The sequence below is a fragment of the Triturus cristatus genome, chromosome 4_2 (genome assembly GCF_964204655.1).
Source record: "Triturus cristatus chromosome 4_2, aTriCri1.1, whole genome shotgun sequence".
NCBI classification, from domain to species: Eukaryota; Metazoa; Chordata; class Amphibia; order Caudata; family Salamandridae; genus Triturus; species Triturus cristatus.
Window position 1 is genome coordinate 491,383,481 of NC_140586.1, and position 23,302 is coordinate 491,406,782.

At 44.5% G+C, this 23,302-nt stretch overlaps 1 protein-coding gene across 2 annotated transcripts in view; it reads left to right on the top strand.

Moving 5' to 3' along the window:
• Positions 1 to 23,302, top strand: part of LOC146834592 (ferric reductase 1-like) — a 485,837-nt gene that overhangs the window by 136,573 nt on the left and 325,962 nt on the right. For both annotated transcript variants that reach the window (XM_085602043.1, XM_085602045.1), the window contains exons 4-5: positions 14,933 to 15,024; positions 19,421 to 19,484. In XM_085602043.1, the coding sequence (XP_085458169.1) occupies positions 14,933 to 15,024; positions 19,421 to 19,484 (156 nt within the window). The remainder of the gene's footprint in view (positions 1 to 14,932; positions 15,025 to 19,420; positions 19,485 to 23,302) is intronic.

A 23,302-nucleotide genomic window follows, 5' to 3' on the forward strand; every position in this document is an offset into this window, starting at 1 on the left:
TTGTCTCCGGTCCAGGGAAGACATGGCTTGGCAGTTCGAGCTGGACTGTTCCCATGAGGCACAGGGTCAGACTGATTTGCATATGGCCATGTCTGACCTAGGGTGACGGAGTGAGCTAAAGAATGATGATTGATTGAACCCAGATCAGTTGACTGGGGGTGAGTGTTCACAATGTTCAACACTCCGTCCATCATCCCCTTTGGTTTTCCTTTGAAAAGGTTTAGCATCTTAACAAATTCTTTCCTCCGTTTGGCTGCTGAAGCTGACATGTTCGAAAAAATATGACAGAGGGGAATTTCTGGTGTACTAAACTGCCTCTGCTTGATTTCACTTCATAGTACTTGCTCTTTCACCTGGTAATCTCTAAAATTCACGAGTATTGTGCAAGGAAGTTTCTGATTTGGAGGCTGATGTGCTGATACTCGATGGGCTCTTGTGAGTGTAAGGTCACCAGAATATTCAGGGAGAACATACGTTTGGATGAAAGTATTCGCCATTGGAGCGTATGATGTCCCTGAAGCCCTTTTGGGATTCCAACAATGCGAAAATTAGAGCATCGGGAATGATTTTCCATTCCTCCAGTTTATACATGATTGAAGATTTCTGTTTCTGAAAGGCAGTTATTTTTTCCTGCAGAGTAGATACCTGAGCCTCTCGCTGCGAGATCCTTACTTCCACTTCTTTTAACCCTTCTGGTATCTGAGCAACTGTCTACATGTAAAGCTGCAATTTCTGTAGTTTGTGAGGCATTCATTCAGGTCCCTTCTCTCCTCCAAAATGAGGTTTAGCATAGTCTTCGCATCCCATTGCATGATAGATGGAGGAATCCCCTACAATGCCACATCGCTCGCAAGATTAAAGCCTTGTTTCTCTTGCGTCCTTCCGCTTCCTAAGTGCTCCTGCTCAATATCTAATGAGTGCTGGGCTGATGCTTGATGGATTAGAGGCACCGCTGGTTGAATCTCTCCAGATTATCCCTTGGGGAGAGAGGCAAGGATGATTGCGAGGGCAACGATTTCTCAGACACATCGGCCCCGGAGCATGCGCCAGGACCCGAGCCCAATTTTACATTCATGAAGAGAGGTTATTCCATAGCTTCTCTGGTTTTTGGTAGAATAGCCTGTGGTTCCCGGCTGACCTCCATTGAGATTTGCTCTAAAATCCGATTCGGTGAAGTAATCCCAATTTCTACACCATTAGGACTCTGGGTATGGCTCATAGCAACTTCCTCCAAGGTCCGCTCCTGGTATTGCTGGCCCTCAATAATGCTTGCCCCTTCTTTGAACTCCTCAATATTACTAGGGAGGGTGTCGTTTTATGGGCCATTGCAGTGTGATTAGCTCAAGCTGTAGCTTGCCCACGAGTTTATTAACCCTTTGGACCAGAGCAGATGTATCAAAATGTGTCACGTTGGAAATGCCAGAGACCTTAGAATGGCTTTGCATTTTTGCCACACCCCTAGTCTTTAATCTTGTCTCTCACCCTCTCCATATCCTTGGTGCTATAGTGTACTCATAGTCACCAATAAGAGTTCATGCTGTTGTGGCCCTGCCCAGCGACCCTGTACCGCGTAGCACCTCCCAAGCGTTAAAAAAAAACCAGAGTGTGTGCACTTAACTCCCGTGAGAAACCTGAAGACCACAGCACAGCAAAGAGAAATTCAGTATCTCAAAAGGACCTGGCACCATTGGTCATCCAGAGCATAAGACAAGCTGGATATGCCCATCCATGCAGCAAACTTCTTCAGGTTGTTAAGCCAGCCAAGAGGAGGGGATACCCCAGCTCCAGCTCCCTTGTGCCTCCCCAGTGGAGGCGTAACAGAAAAAAACAGGAAAAGGGGGGCCCAATGCCGTTTGCAGCAGTCTGCCATCGAGCTAGTTCTAGAGGATCTTGCATTCTCATGTCTTCTGTTTTTCCGGATGTGTCACCCAGATTGGTAATGTGCAAAGCCTACAGCCAGCAAGTGGCAGCCAGCCGAACCCTGCAGCTTCTCTTGAGCAGCATTACACTACAGGGGACCAACGATGCGTCCTGATGTTGCAGGGGGGAGGAGCGATGGTGCTTAAGCCGCTGAACATCTCAGTCCCCAAACATCTCAGTCCCAGACATTCTCTATAGCTATAAGGTTTCAAAGGATCAGTAATCGAACACTGAGAATGTTTACGCTGTCTGTGTTCGATTGCTGATCCTTTGAAGGCGGGGCTAAAGCTCCCAGAAGGCGTCCTCCTAGGGAGGCTTGCACTGCAGCAGGGTCGAGCTCCATGATGTCTCTGCATGTGCGACTACTGCACTCTGTGTGTGCTTTGGTAGGTCCCTGAGCAGCCGGATTATAACGTCAGCATGCAGGAGGGAGCCATTCGGCGATGCAGCCATGGATCCGGCAACTGTTTATGGTGCTCGTAGGGCGCAGCGAGCTCCATGGAATTCCTTGGAGTTTTTATGCAACTCTGCCAAATTCTGCATAGTGCAACTCTGCAAGCTCCGCCCACCCCTAATTACAGTGCTAAACCAACTACCTCACACCGCTGAACTACAACACTATCTACTCTCCCCATGGTATAGGACCAGAGGGCCACCTGGTGTCATACAGCCCTGCCGCTATATAGATTAAATTGATTTTTTCTTACCACAGTTGACACAAGGCACCAATATTTATATAGGAAAAAAGTGGAAGAATATATATGTGTGGGAATCAGTCTAGAAATGTGAGAGAGAAAAATGAAAAGCATACATTCTGCCCATTCTCTGAGTCTTCCCTCAAGTCACCAAAATGATAGATCATTGGCGGGATGGCATCAGGGGCATTTCCCTGGTCAGAGTGCTTTGCCTCCTCTTCTTCACTGGATGAACCAGTTTCATCTTCATCAGTGTGAGTCGGGCTCCTTCAGTGCCTCCACATACCATGGTGTCTTTGAACCCTCCTCCCAGTCCCTGATGGGTGAGTTTCTCTAGTCAGCGGGTATCAATGCATCTTGCCTTGGGCGTGGGCCCTCAGGGCTTTCCTGTTCTCAACTCAATCCCACACAGTCTATGGTGGATCACTTTCAATGTCATTATGTTATGTGTATTTCTCAAGGGTATCCTGGTTCTGAGCATGTGTGTGTGCGTGCCTAGTCCTGCCTATTGTAGGTTGGTTCATTGAAAAGGCAGGTCTTTAGCATCTTGCAGAATTTGAGGCTCTGATGTGGAGTGGGAAGTCGTTCCACACTTTAGGAGCATTGTAAGAGACTGCCTGTCCTCCCGATCTGGTTCTGTTGTATGCGTGTCATGTATGTGAGTAGGAGTCCTGTGGAGCAGAGTTGTCTGGGTGTTTGGTGGAAGGAGATGCGACTGTTCAGGTTGGAGCCTGAGTTGGGTAGAGCCTTGAACTTGTGTGTGGGAGAAGTTTGAATTGAGCATATTTGTGTTTCAGGAGCCACTGTAGTTCCCTGATGTGTGATATAAGTTCTGCGTGGGTCGTTGAGGATGAGTCTGGCTGCTGAGTTCGGAATGGTTTGTAGTTCTCTAGTGAGTTGCTCGGTGATCCGAGTCTGGAGGGTGACTAGGGTTTAAGTGACAGCTTTTCTAGTGTTACTTGGGGGGCATTTGATGATCTTATTCAGTATCTTCAGGGTGTGAAAGCAACATGCAGTGATGGCGTTGACTTGTGGTTTCATGTCCAGTTTGCTGTTGATGATTATTCTGAGGTTCCTGGTGTGGGTTCTGGGTGTGCGGGTTTTTATACTTACCATTGAATTGGAGCCTTCCCCTGCTTCATTGTCACTTGTGCACAAATATCATTGGCTCATATGTAAAAAGTTGGGGTCTCAATGTGGAAGCTGCTGTATGCAAAATGTGTGAATGGGATACCATCCCTCTCTGTGGGCCAGTATCAGATCAATATGTCGCAACCACAATTGGGGATGCAAACCATTGATATATTCAATTGAAGTCCAGCAGCAGGAAGGTGATGCCCCTTTCAATCCTCCTCCTACTCCCTCTTAGTCAGTTGCAAAATGTGTTTTCTGAGGCAGAAAGTAATGTCAGAGGTGACTCACTATGTCCTCTTTCAACTTTACAACATGCAAATTGTGGTAGCAAAGCCTGTGATATTTCAAATTGAAGGCTTTGTAGCAACAAAAAGGCTTAGTTCAGTCGGCCCACACTTTTCTTCTTCCAGTCCCCTTCCATACTTCACTAGATCTCTTTATAGATATGTATGTTTAGAATTCTTCTTGTCTACTGAAGAATATTTTTCATTTTATCTTCCTCCCTTTACTGGTCACTAAACACCCAGAATTAACCATCTCAGAAAAGATTGTCATCAAAACCGGACCTGTGTGGGTGTTCACAGTACACGTGTACAATCAATCACTTTATTCACACCAATAATGAATAAAATAGGTTACGTTTTAGCAGTTATTGCATATCTAGATATTAGAGTTTTTGTGTTGTTCATTATGTAAAAAAGGTGAAATAGTGTGCTCTTGCAAACACCTGATGCTTCCTGCAAATTTTACTTCATTGGAGTCCAACTTGGGTTCAGAAGGCCACCTGTGCTTATTATAAAAAATAATGAGTGCCTGTGACCAAAGCTCTGCTCATAAGCCCATGGTAGGTGCTATTAAATGTTGGTGCGCTAAATACCATGGCTTTGTAGTCTTGAAATTATCTCTTTAATCCACTATCAGATACTCTATGCCCCTGTATCTCGCTCTTGTGACAGGTTTCCATCTTTCTCTTCCTCAGTCATTCCACTTTTTAGGTGAAGCCTAGCGTTGCAGCGCATGCGCTGCTGGCTTTGCGAGGCATGCAGTGTTCAGTGTAGCGTGGGAGCTTTGTGTAAGCTCCGCCCACTCTCTAAGTACTCTGGATGAGTGGGCGGGGCAAAGGAAGCAAATTAATGAAAGGTCATATTCTCAAGTTAAAAAATATCAACGCTGCCCTGAGATTCACCACAGGCAGGAAGAGCCTGCGACCGTAGGCTACCGAGCTAGAAGCAGGGTACTAGACTTACTGGAAAATGAGGCACGTGTTTCTATTTTGTCTCATTTTGACTTCCGGTGACATTTGGCACGTAATTCGTGGCTTTACTCTGAATCTTTCTGCGGTAAGAAAGCTGTAATTTACCCGGGCTTATTCCTGGAAATTCACTGTTTTTCTAAAAGCGAGTGTTAAACATTGTCACAGCTTTGGCTAACAGCTAAGGCTACACAATCTTTTTAAAGCCCATTGAGGCGAATGCACGATACAGTCATGCTTCATGACTGGTTTCAAAGCGCATACGAGCGCCCTTGGGACGCTTCAAAGCACTATGGGGGATTCCAAAGGCAACGGAGAGAACAAGGTAGAGAGGAAAGAAGCTGTGAAAGGGTGACATTGAAAATGGGATTTTTTAATGTCTTTCTTGATACATCCAGTCTGTGCTGACCTTTTATCTGAGAATGGCTAGAACGTACTGTGGCGAAGGATGGGGGCACCCCGGACTCGCCCCAAAAATGGCAGAACTTGCAGAAGGCGTAAGCTATGACGTGACTACTTGACATGTCGCATCATAAATGTAACGTGACACTGTGAACTACCAGCCCGGATAACTACTTCTTTATTCTGCGATAATTTGATTTGAAACTCATTCATTGTGACAGAAACTTAGCTGATCTTTGATGCTTTAGACAAGGGTGTCCAGTCTAGGTTTAGGACGATGAGACACTTGCCAAATGTTCACGAAATCATCATAAGGCACATTATTCTAAAGTAATGTAAATGGAATTGACTAATCTAGTCAGGTGGGGTGGGGGATGGGGTGTGAATAAATGCATTCTTGGCTTGGTAGTTGGATCTGTGAGTCCTGAGTCGGGTTTGCTAGGTCTGTGATGTTTTTTTCTCATTTCACTAAGAGCTTTCAACGTGTTCATTTTTTGTAGTGGAGATTTAAGTATATTTATATAGTGACTGGTTTACCAGCCAAATAGCCAACTTGTGCCCATGGAAGTACTCCTTGAATGGGCAGGTTTACTACTTGTTGGTATTCACAAACATTGGCAGTAGTAGGCTTGGAAAGTTGCACTAGCCTTAGTGTTCCAGGCATACTACTGGCAATCCAACACCCGAAAGGTAATGGGGTGAATTATTGCAAATAGTCGAACCAGTGTCAATCGCTCATGTTAGCATCCCAACCCATTGTTTCTCACCCACTCTGCCCCTCTAAACAGAGGCCCTCCTAATGCAATTCTGTACTGACCAAGTTTGTCAGTCACAGTCCATCTCAAATCTTGGTCATCTCACCACTACTACTACTACTTTTTAAGTTCAGAAGTTTAAGATTCCCCCCAATCTGACTGACTAAACTAAGTCCCTGCATCTAATCAGGCATCATCAAAAAAGTCTGGCCCTCCTGGACTTACATTGGATATCCATCCTTTAGATGCAGAGGTTATCGTCCGGAAACAAATGTTGTGCAGTCTCTTGCTGGAAAAGGGTTATACATGAGAAATCTGGGCGCCTGCATGCACACATTAATCTGGACTTCGATTTACATATTTCACCTTTTCCTTGGTAACTAACATACAGTAACCTATCTGATGCATGATGGCATAAGAACGAGGGACTGTGTTTTCAGGGAGTGTCATTTGGACAGTCCCTTTGCTGTACCTGTAGACTTTTATCTAGCTTTGTCTGACTGAGAGTGGAATGTTTCTAAAACATTATACTGAGTAATTATCTAGCTGTTTAAGATAAAGCTTTACAGTCTGAGGAAATCTAGGTATTATTTTCCACCTTCAGTTTGATTTTTATGTGCCTTCAGCCTTGCCTACTCTTTGCATGCATTTATAATCCCCACCAAACAGCGCTTTAGCTTCATCCAAACAACTATTAGAATACATGAATATACAAAGTGCTTAATTTGTAAAGTAACAAGTACCGATGCCCAAAGTCTTTTTCTCAGAAGCATTCTTTCGTCCTTGCTTTCTCAAGTTGCCATTGTTTTTCCGACTTTACCTTCCTCCTCCTTTACCCATTTCGTGTTTTTCTCTCTCGCTTGCTCTGGGTAAAAGTCTTATGAGTAAAAGTAAGTGCCAGTTTGTAAAAATTAGTGCTGGTAGGGTCTACCTGCAAGCACGAGTTAAATTAAGCACTGAATTCTTTTCTTTTAAGCACTGAATGTTTTTCTTTGACATGTATGCTATTTTTTTTTATTTCGTCGTTTGTATAAAATTAATTGCAGTTAGCACAGCCGAGACTTCCTAATGCACGTTCTAACCCACTTACAGCACGTTTCTAAATTTCAATGTGGAATTGAAGTAAAACGAATAAAAAAGATTTTTTAAATTTATTTATTTTGACTTTATTCATATTTTTTGTTTGTTTTCATCTACTGAATGCATTACTTTTTGAAAGGATTTGCTTAGCAAACATGTTAAGTCTCTTGGCAAAATACATTGACCTCTAGTTAAGCACTGAGGAGAGGGTCATAATGCTTATGTATTCAAGCTTTCAGGTCTCAAAATATTTACTGCTAGGACCTATTTAAAAGAGTTGAATGGCACTAGAACTGACCATTTTTGGTAATAGTGTCTGGTTGGTGGGGTGGGAGGGGGTAGCAGCACAATACAGCATATTAGTAGCAACCGGTCTGTCTCTTCAAGTGCCAAATGTTAACTTTTTTTAAATCCAGTTTTCTTATTGCCCTCTCAACAGCAAATACACTGGCAAATAATGCATTTTATTCTGTAGGTCGTCTTGGCACAAGTACTGAGGGAAACAATATGCAAGATTATGGCACTGGTTGTGATGAAATGTTTTATATAGTGGTTTCTGCCACAGCCTTCCGGCTTCACAGCACAGTAACTCAAAGGTGCTGTTGAACTACAACACAGCAATGCATGTTACACTCCTCTCTACTCTACTATGAAGGCAGAGGAGCTGCTGCTGCCAGACACTGAACTTGGCCACACCGAGAGCGCCGGCCACCCCGAGATACATAAACACAAAGAGGGCAGCACGCTATCCTATGCCCCGGAAAATCCCCTCTCCCATCGGCTGGGCCGGAAAAAAAACTAGCGCCGCAGGAGTTTTCTACATTTAAGGTAACTGCATACTACCAGTCGATGTCGAAGGTGCGTCAGTACCGGTGCCTCCGGAGAGGGCTCGGGGCGGAGGAACGAGGATCCGACACCGAATCCAAGTGACTAAAGTCTGGGCGCACACTCGACGAGGTATTTGCGGCATTGCTGGCTTTGTTAGAGGCTATGGCGATGTTTATTCATCTTAAGCAACCAGATTGCAAAATGGCGGCTCCACATTCAATACGGAGCTTTGCTTTACAGATTTAAACGTTTGGTGTCCTGCTACAGCTATGCTAGTTAAGCGCTAAAATAGTAATGCCTGCAACTTGCAATATATTTTGGTGTTTTACATCCAAATGGGACTTTAAGATGATTTTCGGATGAACGGTGCCTGACTTTAAAATGGCGACCGAGTAAGACATCGATTACAGATAATAACAAGAGGCGTCCGACTGTTCACACTGCGGAAATACAGAGCCCTAAAGAATATTGCAGAACTGATAAACTGGCTTGCTTACACCCACTTTTCCTTCTGGGCTATAGAGATTAATGGGGACTGTCTAAATCTGATCCTCAAGCTCTCATTCCCCTTGCCTGACCTCAAGATGGCCGCCCCAGTGAGACCCTCCTCGATGCTCTTTCTCTCCTGGTCCAAAATCATGGATCATCGTCCAGATCCTGATCAGCCCTCACCCAACTTTGTTCCTGCTCACCCTCCAGGACAGGACAGCTGAGACCTAGCCATTTTGACTGATGCCCGGTGGAGCTACCTCGCTGGCTAAAGGAGAGATGGGCTATGGACTCCCTCCTTGACCATCACCTACCCAGCCGGTCTTTGGGCAAACTCTCCTGCGTCTCTCCAGACCAGCCCACCATCTAGGGATGGAAGCGTCCACCACCTAATCTACGCACAATGACTATCTCTGAGCATACTCCTGATCTCCATCCTGACAGCGGAGTCCGAGCTCTATGTATGACGCCCGATGGAGCTGCTCTGTTTCAGCTATTGAGGAGATCGGCCTTGGTTCATCCCCTAACTGTCACCTACCCAGTCGGACTTTGGGCACAGTTTTTCTCCCCGTCTCGCCCCCCCCCCACCCTCCCATCGTATTTCTGTTACCCTACCTTTTCCTTGTCTCCTAGCTATCTGTTCCCATTCAGCATTCTTTCATTCTTTGTCTACTTCCTTTGCTCCTTTCCCCTCTCACCTGAATCTTTCTCCTTGCCCGCTACACCGCCTAGCTCCCTATCCTTTTGTGCCCTTTGACTAAGCACTCCTTATCCCCTTGTTGGGGAAAGATCCAAGATATATACGCTGGAGTCTCAGCATGCCCGCTGCGAGAGTTCCCAGCGCCAAGGGAGCCACTCACAATTGAGGTATGGTATGGCACCCCTGGCCAAAGCACTCCCTCTCCCCTTTTTGGGGAAGGACCCAGTAAGTAGGCCTTGGAGTCTCAGAGATCCCTCTGAGAGAGTCCACTGCGCTTAGGGAGCCTCTCGCAACAGAGATGGGGTAATGATACCACTCCCCCTGGGATCACAGTTTACTGGACTTTGGGCGCAGCTTTGACTCGTCTTCCGGCTTGTGTCCCCGTCACCCTCCCCCCTCCTCTTGCCATGCTGTGTCTGTCACCCTCCCATCCTCTTTCCCTCCTCCATTCTCTGTCTACTTCCCCTGCTCTAACCCGCCAGCCCCCCCCCCTCCCCGGAATCTCTCCCTTTGCCTGCTTTTTCCCTGACCTATATGTTCCTTTTTGTTTGTCTCAACCTTACTTGTCACTATATTGCCATGCTCTAATAACCGTTTAACCTTTGGAAAGATGTAACCTGCAATTATTGTCTGATACTCTTGTAAAGCGCTCTAGCCAGCGCTATATAAAACCTTAAAGATAAAATAAAAAAATAAAAAAATACTATGCCCCACTCTACTGTATGCTAATGCTCTCTACCACACTCCACTATACACAATTGCACTCTTTGCCACTGCACTCTATACCAGTGGTTCCCAAACTTTTGACTCCTGAGGACCTCACTGGGTCACCACTGGAAGTCGGGGTCCCCCAAGCAATTTGCATGATTTTAAATTTCAAACGAAAAAAATAAACACGTGTGCACACAAAACAAATACTCGAATTACTAAGGATTTTAGGAGCATATTTACAAACCCCTACCACCATGGAAACATCACTTTTTGCACCGTTCTTACAAGGCAGTGGTAAGCCACTTAACATGGCTTAGCGTTGCCTTGTAAATAAGGCCCCCTTTCGCGCAATGCTTAGCGTGAAAGGGGTGGGTTGTGGGTTTTGCAGTGGTTGTTGCACCGCAAAACTCATTGATTTTGACGCTGCCCCCTATTCACAGGGGCAGCGTAAATAGAAGGCAGCGACAAAATTAACACCAGGGAAAACCAGATCTTAACTTGGCGAAACGAGGAGGAATGCTTTATCTCTCCTCATGTTTGCTTTTTCCATGTGTGCTGCCTCATGCAGCACACATGGAAAAACCAAAACGCCTCGCATTATTTATGTTCAGGAAGGTGACCCTTTCTGCACATAAACAATCATTAAAAAAATGGCATTTTGTAACTTCCATGTGTGCTGCATTAAGCAGCACACATACAAGTAACAAAACCCCATTTCAAGATTGTTTATGTGCAGGATGGGGGGACCTTCCTTTACATAAACAATCTTCCCCTGCACGCAGACACCCTTGCACTGTGTTGCAAGGGTGCCTGCATTGGCGCTACACTGCTAAGTATAGCACCAGCACAGGGCGAAATGTGGGCTGCACTATATTCTTGTAAATATGGTGCAGCGCAGAGTTTCTGAAGTGGCGGCGCGTGTCGTTAAGCCACAGAGGCTAACGACACGCTCCACCACTTCTTTTGTAAATATCCCCCTTAGTATTTTATATTGAAAGAATTTGCAAAAAACTAAAATTTTAATGGGAAGGTTGGTGCTGCATCTCTGTGACTAACTTTTAAATGGTTGGTTTTATTTCGAAGTACGAGGCTCCTACTCCTGCCAGAACCAGACTGGGATCCCAAAGCAGCCCTGGCAAATGTTTTCAGACCAGTCCCCATACGGTGCACACCAACTGCATTGAGTGTGCCTGACCACTACAAAGGGGGCTTTGGGAGGCTCTACCCCCTAAGAAATTTAGGAAACAATGGTGCCGTCTACAACGCGTTTATCACTTTACATCACACACATATAGAGACAATTAATCATAAGTGTAACTCAGTGTATAGAAAATGTTACATAAGGCAAAGGGGACTACAAGGTGAGGATTCACATGTCATTTATACTGGTAGGCATTTTTAAAGAGTGCTTGGTCTGGAGAAGCACAAAAAACTTGGGATTCAGAACATAAGACAGTGGTTAGCACTGACTTTAACAATAAAAAAGTATTTCCACCCTGGTAAACCTTTTTAGCAGCATCGGGATAATGAAAGACAGGGAAAAAACATAAATTACTAACTTGTACCATGCAGTTTGCAAGCAGCTCTTTGACAGTTTATAGGTCACTGTGCTAGATTATGGTTGTCACTTATGTACTGCACAGTAACAAAATAATCTTTGTGACAAAAGCAGTAACCCACTCACCTATGCACATAAAATACTGTACGTAAAATGCATGGTACACATTCTTTGCAATAGGCATATTAACCCTCTGTGCTACATTAGATAACTCAAAGCTGCCACAGGACAACACTCCTCTCTCTCCAGCAGGTACATTAATCACTGGGGTTATCTTGACACTTTTATTGTTGCTGGAAAACTGCTAATTATACAAGTGCAGTGCTTTTTAAACTGCTGACTGCGGACCCCCTGGGAAAGTGTCAGGGACCCCTGGAGGTCCCCGGACCACAGTTTGGGAAACACTGCTCTATACAACTCCAGCATAGGCCACTCCACTGAACTTTGCACCACTCCACTCTCCCACTCCATGCTACTCTGTTATGCAAAACTGCACTCTATGACAATGCACTCTATGCTAATCCACTCTAATCTTTACCATTTCACTCTAAACCACTTCACTCTACTCTATGCCCATAAACGCTATACTGCACCACTCTAAGCCACTGTTTTACAATCTGTGGCACTCCACTGTACTCCATTGCATTATGTGCAACGCCACTCTGTACCACTATACACATATTGACTCTACACAACTGCACTCTACATAATTACTACACACATAATTCATGCCACATATTTGCACTCAACAAATCCACGCCACACAAATACACAACTAACAATTCAAATCCAACCCACAAACTTCCACTCAAACCACATACATCCACTCCATAACACAAGGATAAAAAACACTGCCATTTACAATGCCGCTAGCTAAAACTAAAAAAAATGCAAGACCTGTTGCATTTCCAATGCTTGTTCTTCAAAGCCATTGTGCGTATCTTTGGTATGTATTTATTTACACTGGAAAGTGACTATAAATCTTGTTGCTTTGAGCGTTCCACAGAGTGCTTGTGTTTTCTTTTTCAGTCCCTCTGTCCTCCGTCGCTTCCTTCCCCCCTCCCAATCAACTCCAGCCAGATCACCCTCACATCCAAACATGCTTTATTTAATCACTCTACAGAGTGCATCTTTTCGTAATCCCCACATCAAGAACCTGCAAGCACTTCTCTTTTCACTCCTTTTTATTTTTTGCATTTTTATATAGTGAGAATGAAAGCCTCATAGTTCTTAAAATGAGCATTAGACCCATCACAGAAATTTGCCCATTGGGGGCTAATGTGCTACATGGCTAAACACTTACAGGGGCCCAAAGGTGAGACCTATTGGCTATGCCAATGCTTGTTTTTGGTTTCCACTGGTTTGTGGAGCTTATCCTGAAATATGACGTTGATCAGTTCCTCACAGACATAGGACAAAGAGAATGTATTACAGGGATGTCTCTAAGAGCTCCCATGCAATATTTTCTTGAAAGGGGAAAAGGACTTGTCTTGACTTTGGCAGATGGAACAACAGCCCTTCTGTGGGACTGGTCTGTGCTGTGCAAATGTCTTGTTTCGCCTTTCAGATAATACAGAATCTCCCACACGGCGGCTCAAACCCACGGCGAAGCAGGAGACATAAACACAAAACAAACACCTTTAGAAAAGGGTTTTATTTTACAAAATGCAAAGACTATCATTTTAGAATAAGGCTTGGGGTTTTAATTTACACAATGCTCTCTAACAGAAAGGCTTTCCCAGATGCCAAATGCACAACATTCAAATATATATATATATATATATATATATATATATATATATATATATATATATATATATATGTTTATATGCAAGCAATAATAACACACTTGGTAAATGCAACAGTTCAATGCATGAATAATACTAATGAATAAACAAGCAGCAAATAATATGAGATAAGACTCAAGCAAATATTATGGGACGTCCTGCAAGAGATCAGAAAGATCTATACACTGAATCACAAAGAAAACACCTCAAATGATCAAAGCCACTGGCTACACATCACAATGGCAATAATCAAAACTCAAACAACTCACATGATCAAAGCCACTGGCTACACATCACAATGGCAATAATCAAAACTCAACACTTCACCTCGTGCAAACACTGCATCTTAGCCCACTCCTGACCGGGGGATTAACAGACGGGTATAAGAGCCTCAGCAACCAGGGTTCCGCTGTACCAAAGTAGACGTGCCCGTCCCCATTCGGATTCCAAAATCCCAGTTTCTAAGTCAACGACCCTCAGCTTTATAATCTCAAAAGTCAAAACACACACTAAAAGGTTCGAAAATTTCCTCCCCGCGCTAAAGGAATCCTACTAGGACTGGCCAGCTTCCAAGCAAGCACTCCATGGCAGGAAGGAGTGCTCACGTTCCTTCTGCAGTCTCACATGTTCCAGCCTTTATCTTTTTGAAGTTCACAAAAGCCTTCCAGGGTACATTAAACAATCTATTACAAAAACAATCCTTGAGCGTGATTAACCCAAACAACTTGCAAGCATGGTTGTGCACGCAGATAAAGCTCAAGCCAGGCAGAGTCAGAATTCAGGATGACATGAGGCCATGTCAAAGCCAATAGTAAGAACTTCATAATGCTTTCAATGTACAACACATTGCACATTTGTGCACCACTGCTTATAGCAACACATACTTCATCTCTCAATGTACAACACAGAGCACATTTGTGCACCACTGCTTAAAGCATCACATACTTCATCTCTCAACGTACAACACAGTGCACATTTGTACACCACTGCTCATAACACTGCACTTCGAGACCAAAAATTACATTTCACACCTCTCTCTCTCTCTCATGCATTCAAATGCACATCCCACACGTTCTGTTCTTGGCAAGGCTGTTCTATTCCCTGACAGCTCCCACTGAAAGACTGCAAGATTCAAACCTTTAAGAGAAACAAGGCATGTGCAGGACGTCGTACCTTCAGGCTAGGATAAAATAACACACCAAAGTCAATTAAAATAATTGTAGTCAAAGGTCATCACAGGGTGTCAGACCACAAGAGTGCCTCTAGCACTACACATCCAAACACAGTGACTAAGGGGTTCTAAAGGAGATGGGCTTCTGGGTCAATTGTTTACAGCTGCAGAGGCAGCTCTGTTGTCATCCCACCTCTAAATACCATGAAGGAACGTTTAGTTTGGTGTAGGAGCACCTCCATTTATGGCGGTGCACCGCTCCCATCAAACTCTATGTGATCTTAAAAGTGCTTTTTTGTCAGCTGAGGTCATAAAGCTCCCCAAGGTTTCATCTCAGTCCCCGTCTTTTAAAACTTGTTTAAATACAGTATTAGTACATTTTTGTGATCATGTAACTAAGAGCAATTTTTCATTTTTATTGATTCCTTGTTTCTGTTTTCTTGATTACAGAGCACTGCAGTAAGCCACACTAGTCCTGCGCCAAAAACAACTGTCACCGTAACCTGGACTGCACCTCCTGGCTCTGGATATGTTCAATTCAGGTATTCTTTGTTTGCTTGAATATATGGTAAAGCAATAGATCACAACTGCTACCAGAACTCATAGTGAGTGAAGAAATCTATATGAAGATAGATTTGATCACATAAACATATTACTTCGTAGTTGTGGATGCTGGTATTATCACGAACGGGGTAGTAAACAAGTCTGTTGTACTTTTTGTCATTTTAAAGTCATTTCAAAATAAAACATACACAAACATTTACATTGGAAATGACAGCAGACTTTATGGCCTGATTTAGAGTGTGGCAGATGGGTGTATACTCCATCAAGGCGATGGAGTAAAGTATAAAGTCGACATGACGGAGTACCTGTCTGCAAAATGTTGAGATGTCCGCTGGCCCAGCAGACATCTTTAGCATTGGCAGGATACCATGGTGCTTCCTTTTAATGCATTGTAAGTAAAAAATCCATGCCTTCCTCAACATGGAAATTTAGTTCCATGGTGAGGGGGGCATTTTGAAGTTTTCCGACCGCGACATAATGAAGGTCCGCCCATTCCTAAAAGAGGCAGGCGGGCGGAGATTTTGGTGGACAGGGTACGCTGTCGCCATTGCAACGGAGTACCCTCTCCACTAAAATCTAAATGAACCCCTTATAATGACCATTTGTAATGCGGGCAAAATTAACACAGAGCAACACAAAGGCAAAGGCCTAATGTACCAATAATTTCAACGTAAACAGAGAATGAGTAAAACCTTTTGATACATGAGGCAGTCTAAAGTTTGATCTTAAAGCATAATGAGCAAAATATTATTTATGTAACACCGCATATTTGATATGTATTTTGTTATACTCAATACATTATGCACTTTACTAGCCGCATTTTACTGCAATTTATGTGGGTAGTAACTATAAAAAGTTCTGTAAGTTCAGTTGCAAAGACAGCAAATTCTTTGGTAGACTATCTCAAGTTCTTCATTTTTTCCTCGCACAAAGATAGAAAAGTGGTTAAAGACCGACATATGTCTTTAACTTTGGTTTTTCTTAGCCAGGTCCTTTCCAAGGTCGACCAGGGGAAACAGGAAGCAAACAAGCATTGATTGGCATGGCCAATAGGATTTGCATTGGCATGCTAATGTGGTGAATACTTTTATTACTTTTCTTTTTATGTGAAGCATATGTAACACAAATAATGAAAAAGAAATTTAAAACATACTGTTATCTATATTTAGCCACAATATAAATACAATGAAATTGAACAATTTAAAAAAGTCACTGATGTGGCATGTGTTATTAGTGAAGTTAAAAAAAATGCCCTTCAGTTGTGCATGCATCTAGCTCTATGAATTTTTACATGACTGGTATAACCCTTGCTCCTCCCTGCACCATACAGCCTGGCAAAATCTTTCTCTGTTTTACTCTTCCATTTTTCCTCCCTTGTTATATGCTGCTATAACCCTTTTCTGACTTATTCTCCCTTTTAAATGATACTGACTTTTTTGCTTAGTCTAATAATTATTAATCCATTTTTGATGAATACTTGATGCCAGTTTGAGACTTCGGTGAATTATAACTCTTTCTGTCTGCCCTTGGTTTTCTTACCAATTCCAACATGTCTGCCAGAGTTCACCTTAATATCCGTTAGGACTCTAGTAAGCATGGGTTGTTCTGGCTCTCCCACATGCACGTGACTGCGTCACACTATACGTAGCTGATCGTCCCCGTGGCACACTGCGTATCACCGCCGTGAGTCCACCTTCACCTGTGAGCCCTGACGTTCCTTCACCTGGGTGGGTGCACAATTAATTCTTGTACCCCGCGATTAGCATGATCCAAAACTGGTTTTTACGCCAAGCACTTAGAACCCCCTAACTCTTCCCAGGACCTTCTCACTGCACGCCATATCCTGCCCTATTCTGGCAAGGCCGCTTTACTCTCCGTGCTTCAAGCATCCACTGGAGATCTTTGCAGCATCAACAGGTACTTATCTGCACGCCAACCAGAGGATGTACTTTTGCCTTCCCTAGTTTTTCCCTGATACCCTCACTTCTACTGGCTAGGTTTCTCTTGACCATTGTCCATGGACACACCTTGTGCCACCCGTGATCCCCAGGCGTGGGGCCATTAATTAATTTTGCCACGCAGTTGGTATCTCTGTGACCTGCATGACACCAACTATATCCTGGTCCATAACCTATCTGGGGGATACAATATTCTACTTCATCATTTCAGTCAAATCTTACTTACGGTTCGTTAGATCCACTCATCGTATCTTTGATTGCACTCGGTGTAGGCTTCAACTAGGTCTGTCACTTAATTTGTTGTTTTCCTACGGATGTGCTCCCTTCACATTATATTTTAATCCTCGACTCCCCCTACTTTTTATCACACTATAGACACTTAGCACTATGTATGCACTATGATCCTCACCATTCATACATCCAAGTGGTTTCCTTGCTTATCTAATTTTCCTTCCCTTTTCCCTCCCTTTCCTTTTTCTTCTCTTTTCCCCTCCCTTTTTCTTTCAGCAGGCATCCTTCTCGGGCTCAATTTTTTCTAGTCCTGATGATGATCCCGATATTCTGTAAGGGAATGAAACATCATCGACCATAGCTCCTTGCCTCTGTATTGTTTATACTACAACTGTACTGGTTTTTACTGATCAAAACCTTTGCTTGAAGGCAGTGGCGAAACCTCCGCTAAGGTGGAGGAGAGTCGCCCCACTGCTCATGGAGCAGTGTAAAGAAAAAATAAAATTATAATAATTGAAATTATTATCATTTTATTTTTCGTATAGTCAGGCTAGGGCAGGGCGGGTCTTGGCTCCCTGACATCAGAGAGGAGGAGTGGTTGTGCACTCAGTACATGCGCCCTCTCGGGCCAGCCAAACATTCATGCGCACTTCGCATGTTCTCCATGCAGGCCTGCATGGACAACATGCCCAGGCCCCCAATCCCTGGCTGAGCGCCGAACCACGGCACTCAGACCAATTACTATGCTGCATTGCAGTGTTGTGAATCGCTATGGGAAGCCTGGGTGCTTGCCAATCACAACGTTGCATTGCAGCAAAGTGATTAGCTGTGGGGAGCCTGGGTGCTTCCCAGTCCCCGGAAGAGACTCATTAGACATTGGAGAGGTGTGGTGATGGAAAGACACAGCGAGATCAGGTAAGTGATTTTTAATTTTTTGTATTCATATCCCGCTACCCCCACACCCCTGCCCCGCCACCCCCGTACCTTACAGGCTGCCACTGTTCGGAAGTAATGGTGGTGGGCGGTATTTCAAGAAGTTGGATTTAGAATTTAAACTTTCGGGCTCTACTGATAAATGAGTCTCAGGGTCAAAGTTCAGAACCTTATTGCTTTTCATTGTATTTTAAAATGTGACTTTCATATTGAATTTGGCACCCTATTATCAAAGATGTTTGTAAGATAAACTATTCCATAAAAAAATGCTGAAATCTAATCTCAGGATAAAATTATTTAAAAAAAATTCTCTGTGAAAGACTAACCCGATGATGTTTTCTAGTGCATCATTTGCAACAGTTGCAACACAATGATGATATGAAATTACTTACATTTTTAGGTATTTAGTGCATGTATGAAGGGGTCAGAATTCCAAGATGTGTGGTTATTGCTGTAACCCTGCCCTCTTCAATTTCCCGGATGTAAATTTCAGTAGATCAAACCTTCCAAATGATACTTGGCGGAACATGTCTGGTAAATGCTGAGAAATACAAAAAAAAGGAAAACTCTGCATTTGAGGTATTTTCCATACCTAGTACATACCGCACCAATGAATTTGGAATTTCCTAAGTGCTCCAAATACATCATCCCAACCCGGTCCACTCAAATTAGGACCTTAGTCTCCACCGCCATACTTTTTCTTTCACTATGATTTGCCACCCTTTGGCTACTCAACATACTTTTGAATATTGCACCACCTGAATTCCAAAACTTTCAGCTTATAAAGTCACCACTATATTCAAAGAGGCTGAGTGGTGTGTAGGATTGATTTGTGCCTCATGCAAAGAGCAGATGGAGCAGATGGCCCAGTGGTTTCGTCCACACCTATCCTTTTAAAATGTCAGGACTTGGGCTGATTTTCATAAAGATGATCCACCTCTGTAATGGCACCCGCAAGCTTGAAAGTAAAGGGTATTTCTGTACCTCACTGATGATCCACGGGCTCCATGAGCATCCCACTTGATGTGCCCATTATATAATTCCTCTCCCTACGCCTTCTTTATTCCAGCACAAAGAAACATATTAGAAACAGTATTAGCTCTCCACAAATTAAAATATATGAGTAAATATAATAATTTAATAATTGAGCAAGAGGTATATTCGTAGTTCATATATTTATATAACATCAGTTCTTGACGGAAGGAATAAAATATTATGCAGTTTTTTATTGAGAATTTTCTTTTCTTTTCAGAGGAACATTTGTTCAGAGTTTCAGTACATTCTGGTCTGGAGTTCGAAGCCCAACCATCATACCAGTAAGTTGCAGATTGTAAGAAAAGCTTTTTTTTTAAAGTCAATATTAACCTTTATCTGGTGACATAAGGTTTCCTCCAGTTACCTTACTTGCTGCGCTATTTGGAATAGCTACACGAGTGGATCTGTTTAGAGTCTGCCCCACTCAAATCCAAAACAATCTGCCCACTCAATCATCACCAACCTGCCTCATGCCAATCAAAAGCAATTCCCCTCACTTCAATCTGCCCCACTCCAATCCAAAACAATCTCTCCCACTCCGTTCTGCCCCACACCAATCCAAAATCATCTGCCCCACTCCAATCAGCCCCACTCCATTTGAAAACAATCTGCCTCACTCCAATCAGCCCCACTCCAATCTGAAACAATCTGCCCTCTCCATTCAAAACAATCTGGCCCAATTCAATCCAATCCAATACAAACAATCTGTGCCACTTCACTCCACTCTACTCCAATCCAATCCAATCCACCTCAACTTAATCCACCCACTCAATCCCAATTCACCCACCACAATCCACCCCACTCCAATTCAGTCCATCTCACAGCAAAGCAATCCACCCAGTTCAGCCCAATCCAATCTACCCCACCTCACACCATTCAAATGCACCCCATCCCCAATCCACCCCACTCAAATCCAAAACAATCTGCCCCACTCAGTCTGCCTAATGCAAATCAAAAGCAGTCCGCCTCACTTCAGTCTGCTCCACTCCAATCCACCACAGGTTCTCCCACTCCAATCTGCCCCACTTTAATCCAAAACAATCTGCCCACTCCTGTCCAAAACCATCTGCCCCACTCCAATCTGCCCCAATCCAATCCAAAAAAATTTGCCCCACTCCAATCAGCCACTGTGGGAGGGCGGGTCGGATATACAGACGCGGAGGCTGAATATATTTTCCAAGTGAGAATGGTTTATTGTCAGACAGGCCACTCTTTGCTGTGGGGGTCGGAAAGATATCAGTTCTTGTTCCTGAAGAAGTACTGGGGCCACGCTGGTCGTCGTCTTCTTCCTCTAAGTTGGACTGCAAGTGGGTCTGCTTCGCTTCTTCGGCCGTGGTTGGTTCCTCCCGAAGGAAAAAAAAAAAGAAGAAAACAGGGGGGCCGTCAGTGTCAGGTTCACTTAGTGTAAGGGATGCTGTAACCGTCACCTCACCCGTGGTTCTGTGTGGGTTGGTCCTATTACGGGGAACACCGTGCTTCCACTTTGTGCATTTACAAAAAAAAACCAAAAGTAAGGGGATTGTATATCCTCTTCGTCACCCTAGTCTCGGGTAATTCAACTCACGCTAAAAAGAGCAAAGAAAGAAGAAAATGGACCAAAGGGTCGTGCGGGGAGGGGTACGTCTGGTGAGGAGTTTTCGTGTCCGGTGGCTTGATATACAAGACCCGCCAGACCCGCTCGGTGTTCAGGGAAAAGTACGAAGGGATACGCAGGACAACAAAACCCAGTGCAAGGTGAGTAGCTTCCAGTGCCCCGGAATCCCGTCTATGCCGATTCCGCCCACCCACCCTCAATGTCCTCCCTCCGCCCTCTCCCCTACCAGCCTTTCCCCTGGAGTGTCGTTACTCACCCGGCCCCGCCGCAACTCTCCAGAGCTGCGGCCGCTCCACAGCCTCCTCCGGGGGACACCACCAGGCCTCACTCCAGAACTCCTCCGGCTCCTCAGTCTCGGTCTCGTCCTGGTCCGGTTCGCGGTTGGCCGTCTCCTCTTCTTCCTGCTCTACTCGCGTCGTCCTTCCTCTTCCTCCTGCTCCGCCTCGAGACCCTACGTCCTGGTCCGGGTCTCCTTTGAGTGGTGGAGTCGGTCTACTTCCGGGGTCAGCTCCTCCCTCGTGCCGCGTCAGGTCCGTCTGCAGGGAAAGAGGAAAGGGGGGTGTGGTAGACGGACGATTCGGCACTATGTCTTGAGACCTGCGCTGTCCCTCCGGCGTTCGTATTCCCCGTATATCAGGTGAGATAGGGGTTGGATATCGTGGTCCCGGCCCCACCTCCTCACAGCCACACTCCCATCGAAAACAATCGGCCTCACTCCAAATGGCCCCACTCCAATCTGAAACAATCTACCTCACTCCATCCAAAACAATCTAATCCAATCCAGTCCAAACCACCCCACTCCAATCCAGTCCACGCCCTCGCAATCCACCCCGATCCAGCCAAAGCCAATATACCCCTCTCCAATCTACCCCATCCCATTCCAATCCACACCACCCCAATTCAATCCACCTCAACCCAATCCACCCCACCCCTATCCAGTTCACCCCACCCCAATCCAATCAATCTCAATCCAATCCACCCCAATCCAATCCACCCCACTCAATCCAATCCACCTAACTGCAATCCAATCCAGACCACTGTTATCCAATCTACTCCTCTCCAGTTCAATCCATCCCACACCAATCCAATTCAACCCACTACATTCCACCACACTCCAGTCCATGTCACTCCAATCCATCCCACTCAAGTCCCCCACCCCAATCCAATCCACCCCACCCACTTTCAATCCACCCTACTGTAGTCTAATCCACCCAATCCATACCACCCCACTCCAGTCCACTACCCACTTTGCTGCAATCAATTCAGCCCACCACACTACACTCCAATCCACCCCACTCCAATCCACCCAACTCCAGTCAAATCTAATCCACCCCACTCCAATCACCCCTCCAGTCCAGTCCAATCCACCGCTATACTCCATTCTGATTCACCCCAATCGAACCAGCCTACTCTAATCCACCCCACCCCAATCAACCCCACCTTAAACCAATCTAATTCACACCACTCCAGTACACTTCAATCCAATCCACCTCACCCCAGTTCAATTCACTCCACACCAACACAATCCATCTCATCCAGTCAACAAACTCCAATCCATCCCACTCAACTAAATCCAACCCACTGTACCCCCAATCCAATCCAGACCAATCTACTCCAGTCGAATCCACCGTTACTACCTCAATTCCTCTAACCCAATACACCCTATTCCACCCCTCCATTCCACTCTATGCCACTACACTCTACGCCACTAAACTCTATAAGACTGCACTCTATGACACTGCAGTCTACGACACTCTGCCACTGAACCACTAACCTATACTCCCCTCTACTCAACTCTACGCCACTCTACTCCCCCGCTCCACTCTAGGACATTCCACCTTACTAACGTTTACCCATGCTAAACAGCAGCCACACTGGTGTACAACATGGTAAAAACACACTGCCAAAACCAATAGCTCTTGTATAGGCGAGTTCTATTGGCGTTGCCATTTCTTTTTTTTTATATTGCTTATCCTGTTTTCTGCAGCGATGTCATGCCATTACGTCACACACTCTTTTGTGAAATGGATTGATTGTGGTATGGTTAGCCAACCGCATCTATAAATGTGTTTGGACGATAAGGCAGCAAACAAATTCCTTTGTGAAACCGCATTGGCTGTTACCTGGTTCACTGGTATTAATGATAAACAGGGCTTGAACACCTGAATGTCTTCTTTGTCTGAAGACCAGGTGTTGTATAGAGGCTTACGAAAGAGCGGTACTTCGAGCAAAACTATATGTCCGTCCTGAAAAGTTTACTCTCAATATATTTATTCAAAGTTTTTTTTTTTAAATCACTACTTTATCACCTCAGGCCAACTTCAGAGCATAATGACTAGCACTCCTGGCTCTGCTGCTCTTGGGTCAAATCTTAATGTTAATCTCATTACAGTGTACTAATGATCATTAACATATTTAATTTTCGTGCATAAGATGGAAAACACAGTTTTGTTCGGTCTTTTGATAAATAGGGCCGATTAATAGTGCTGGTCCCTCTGAGCAAGC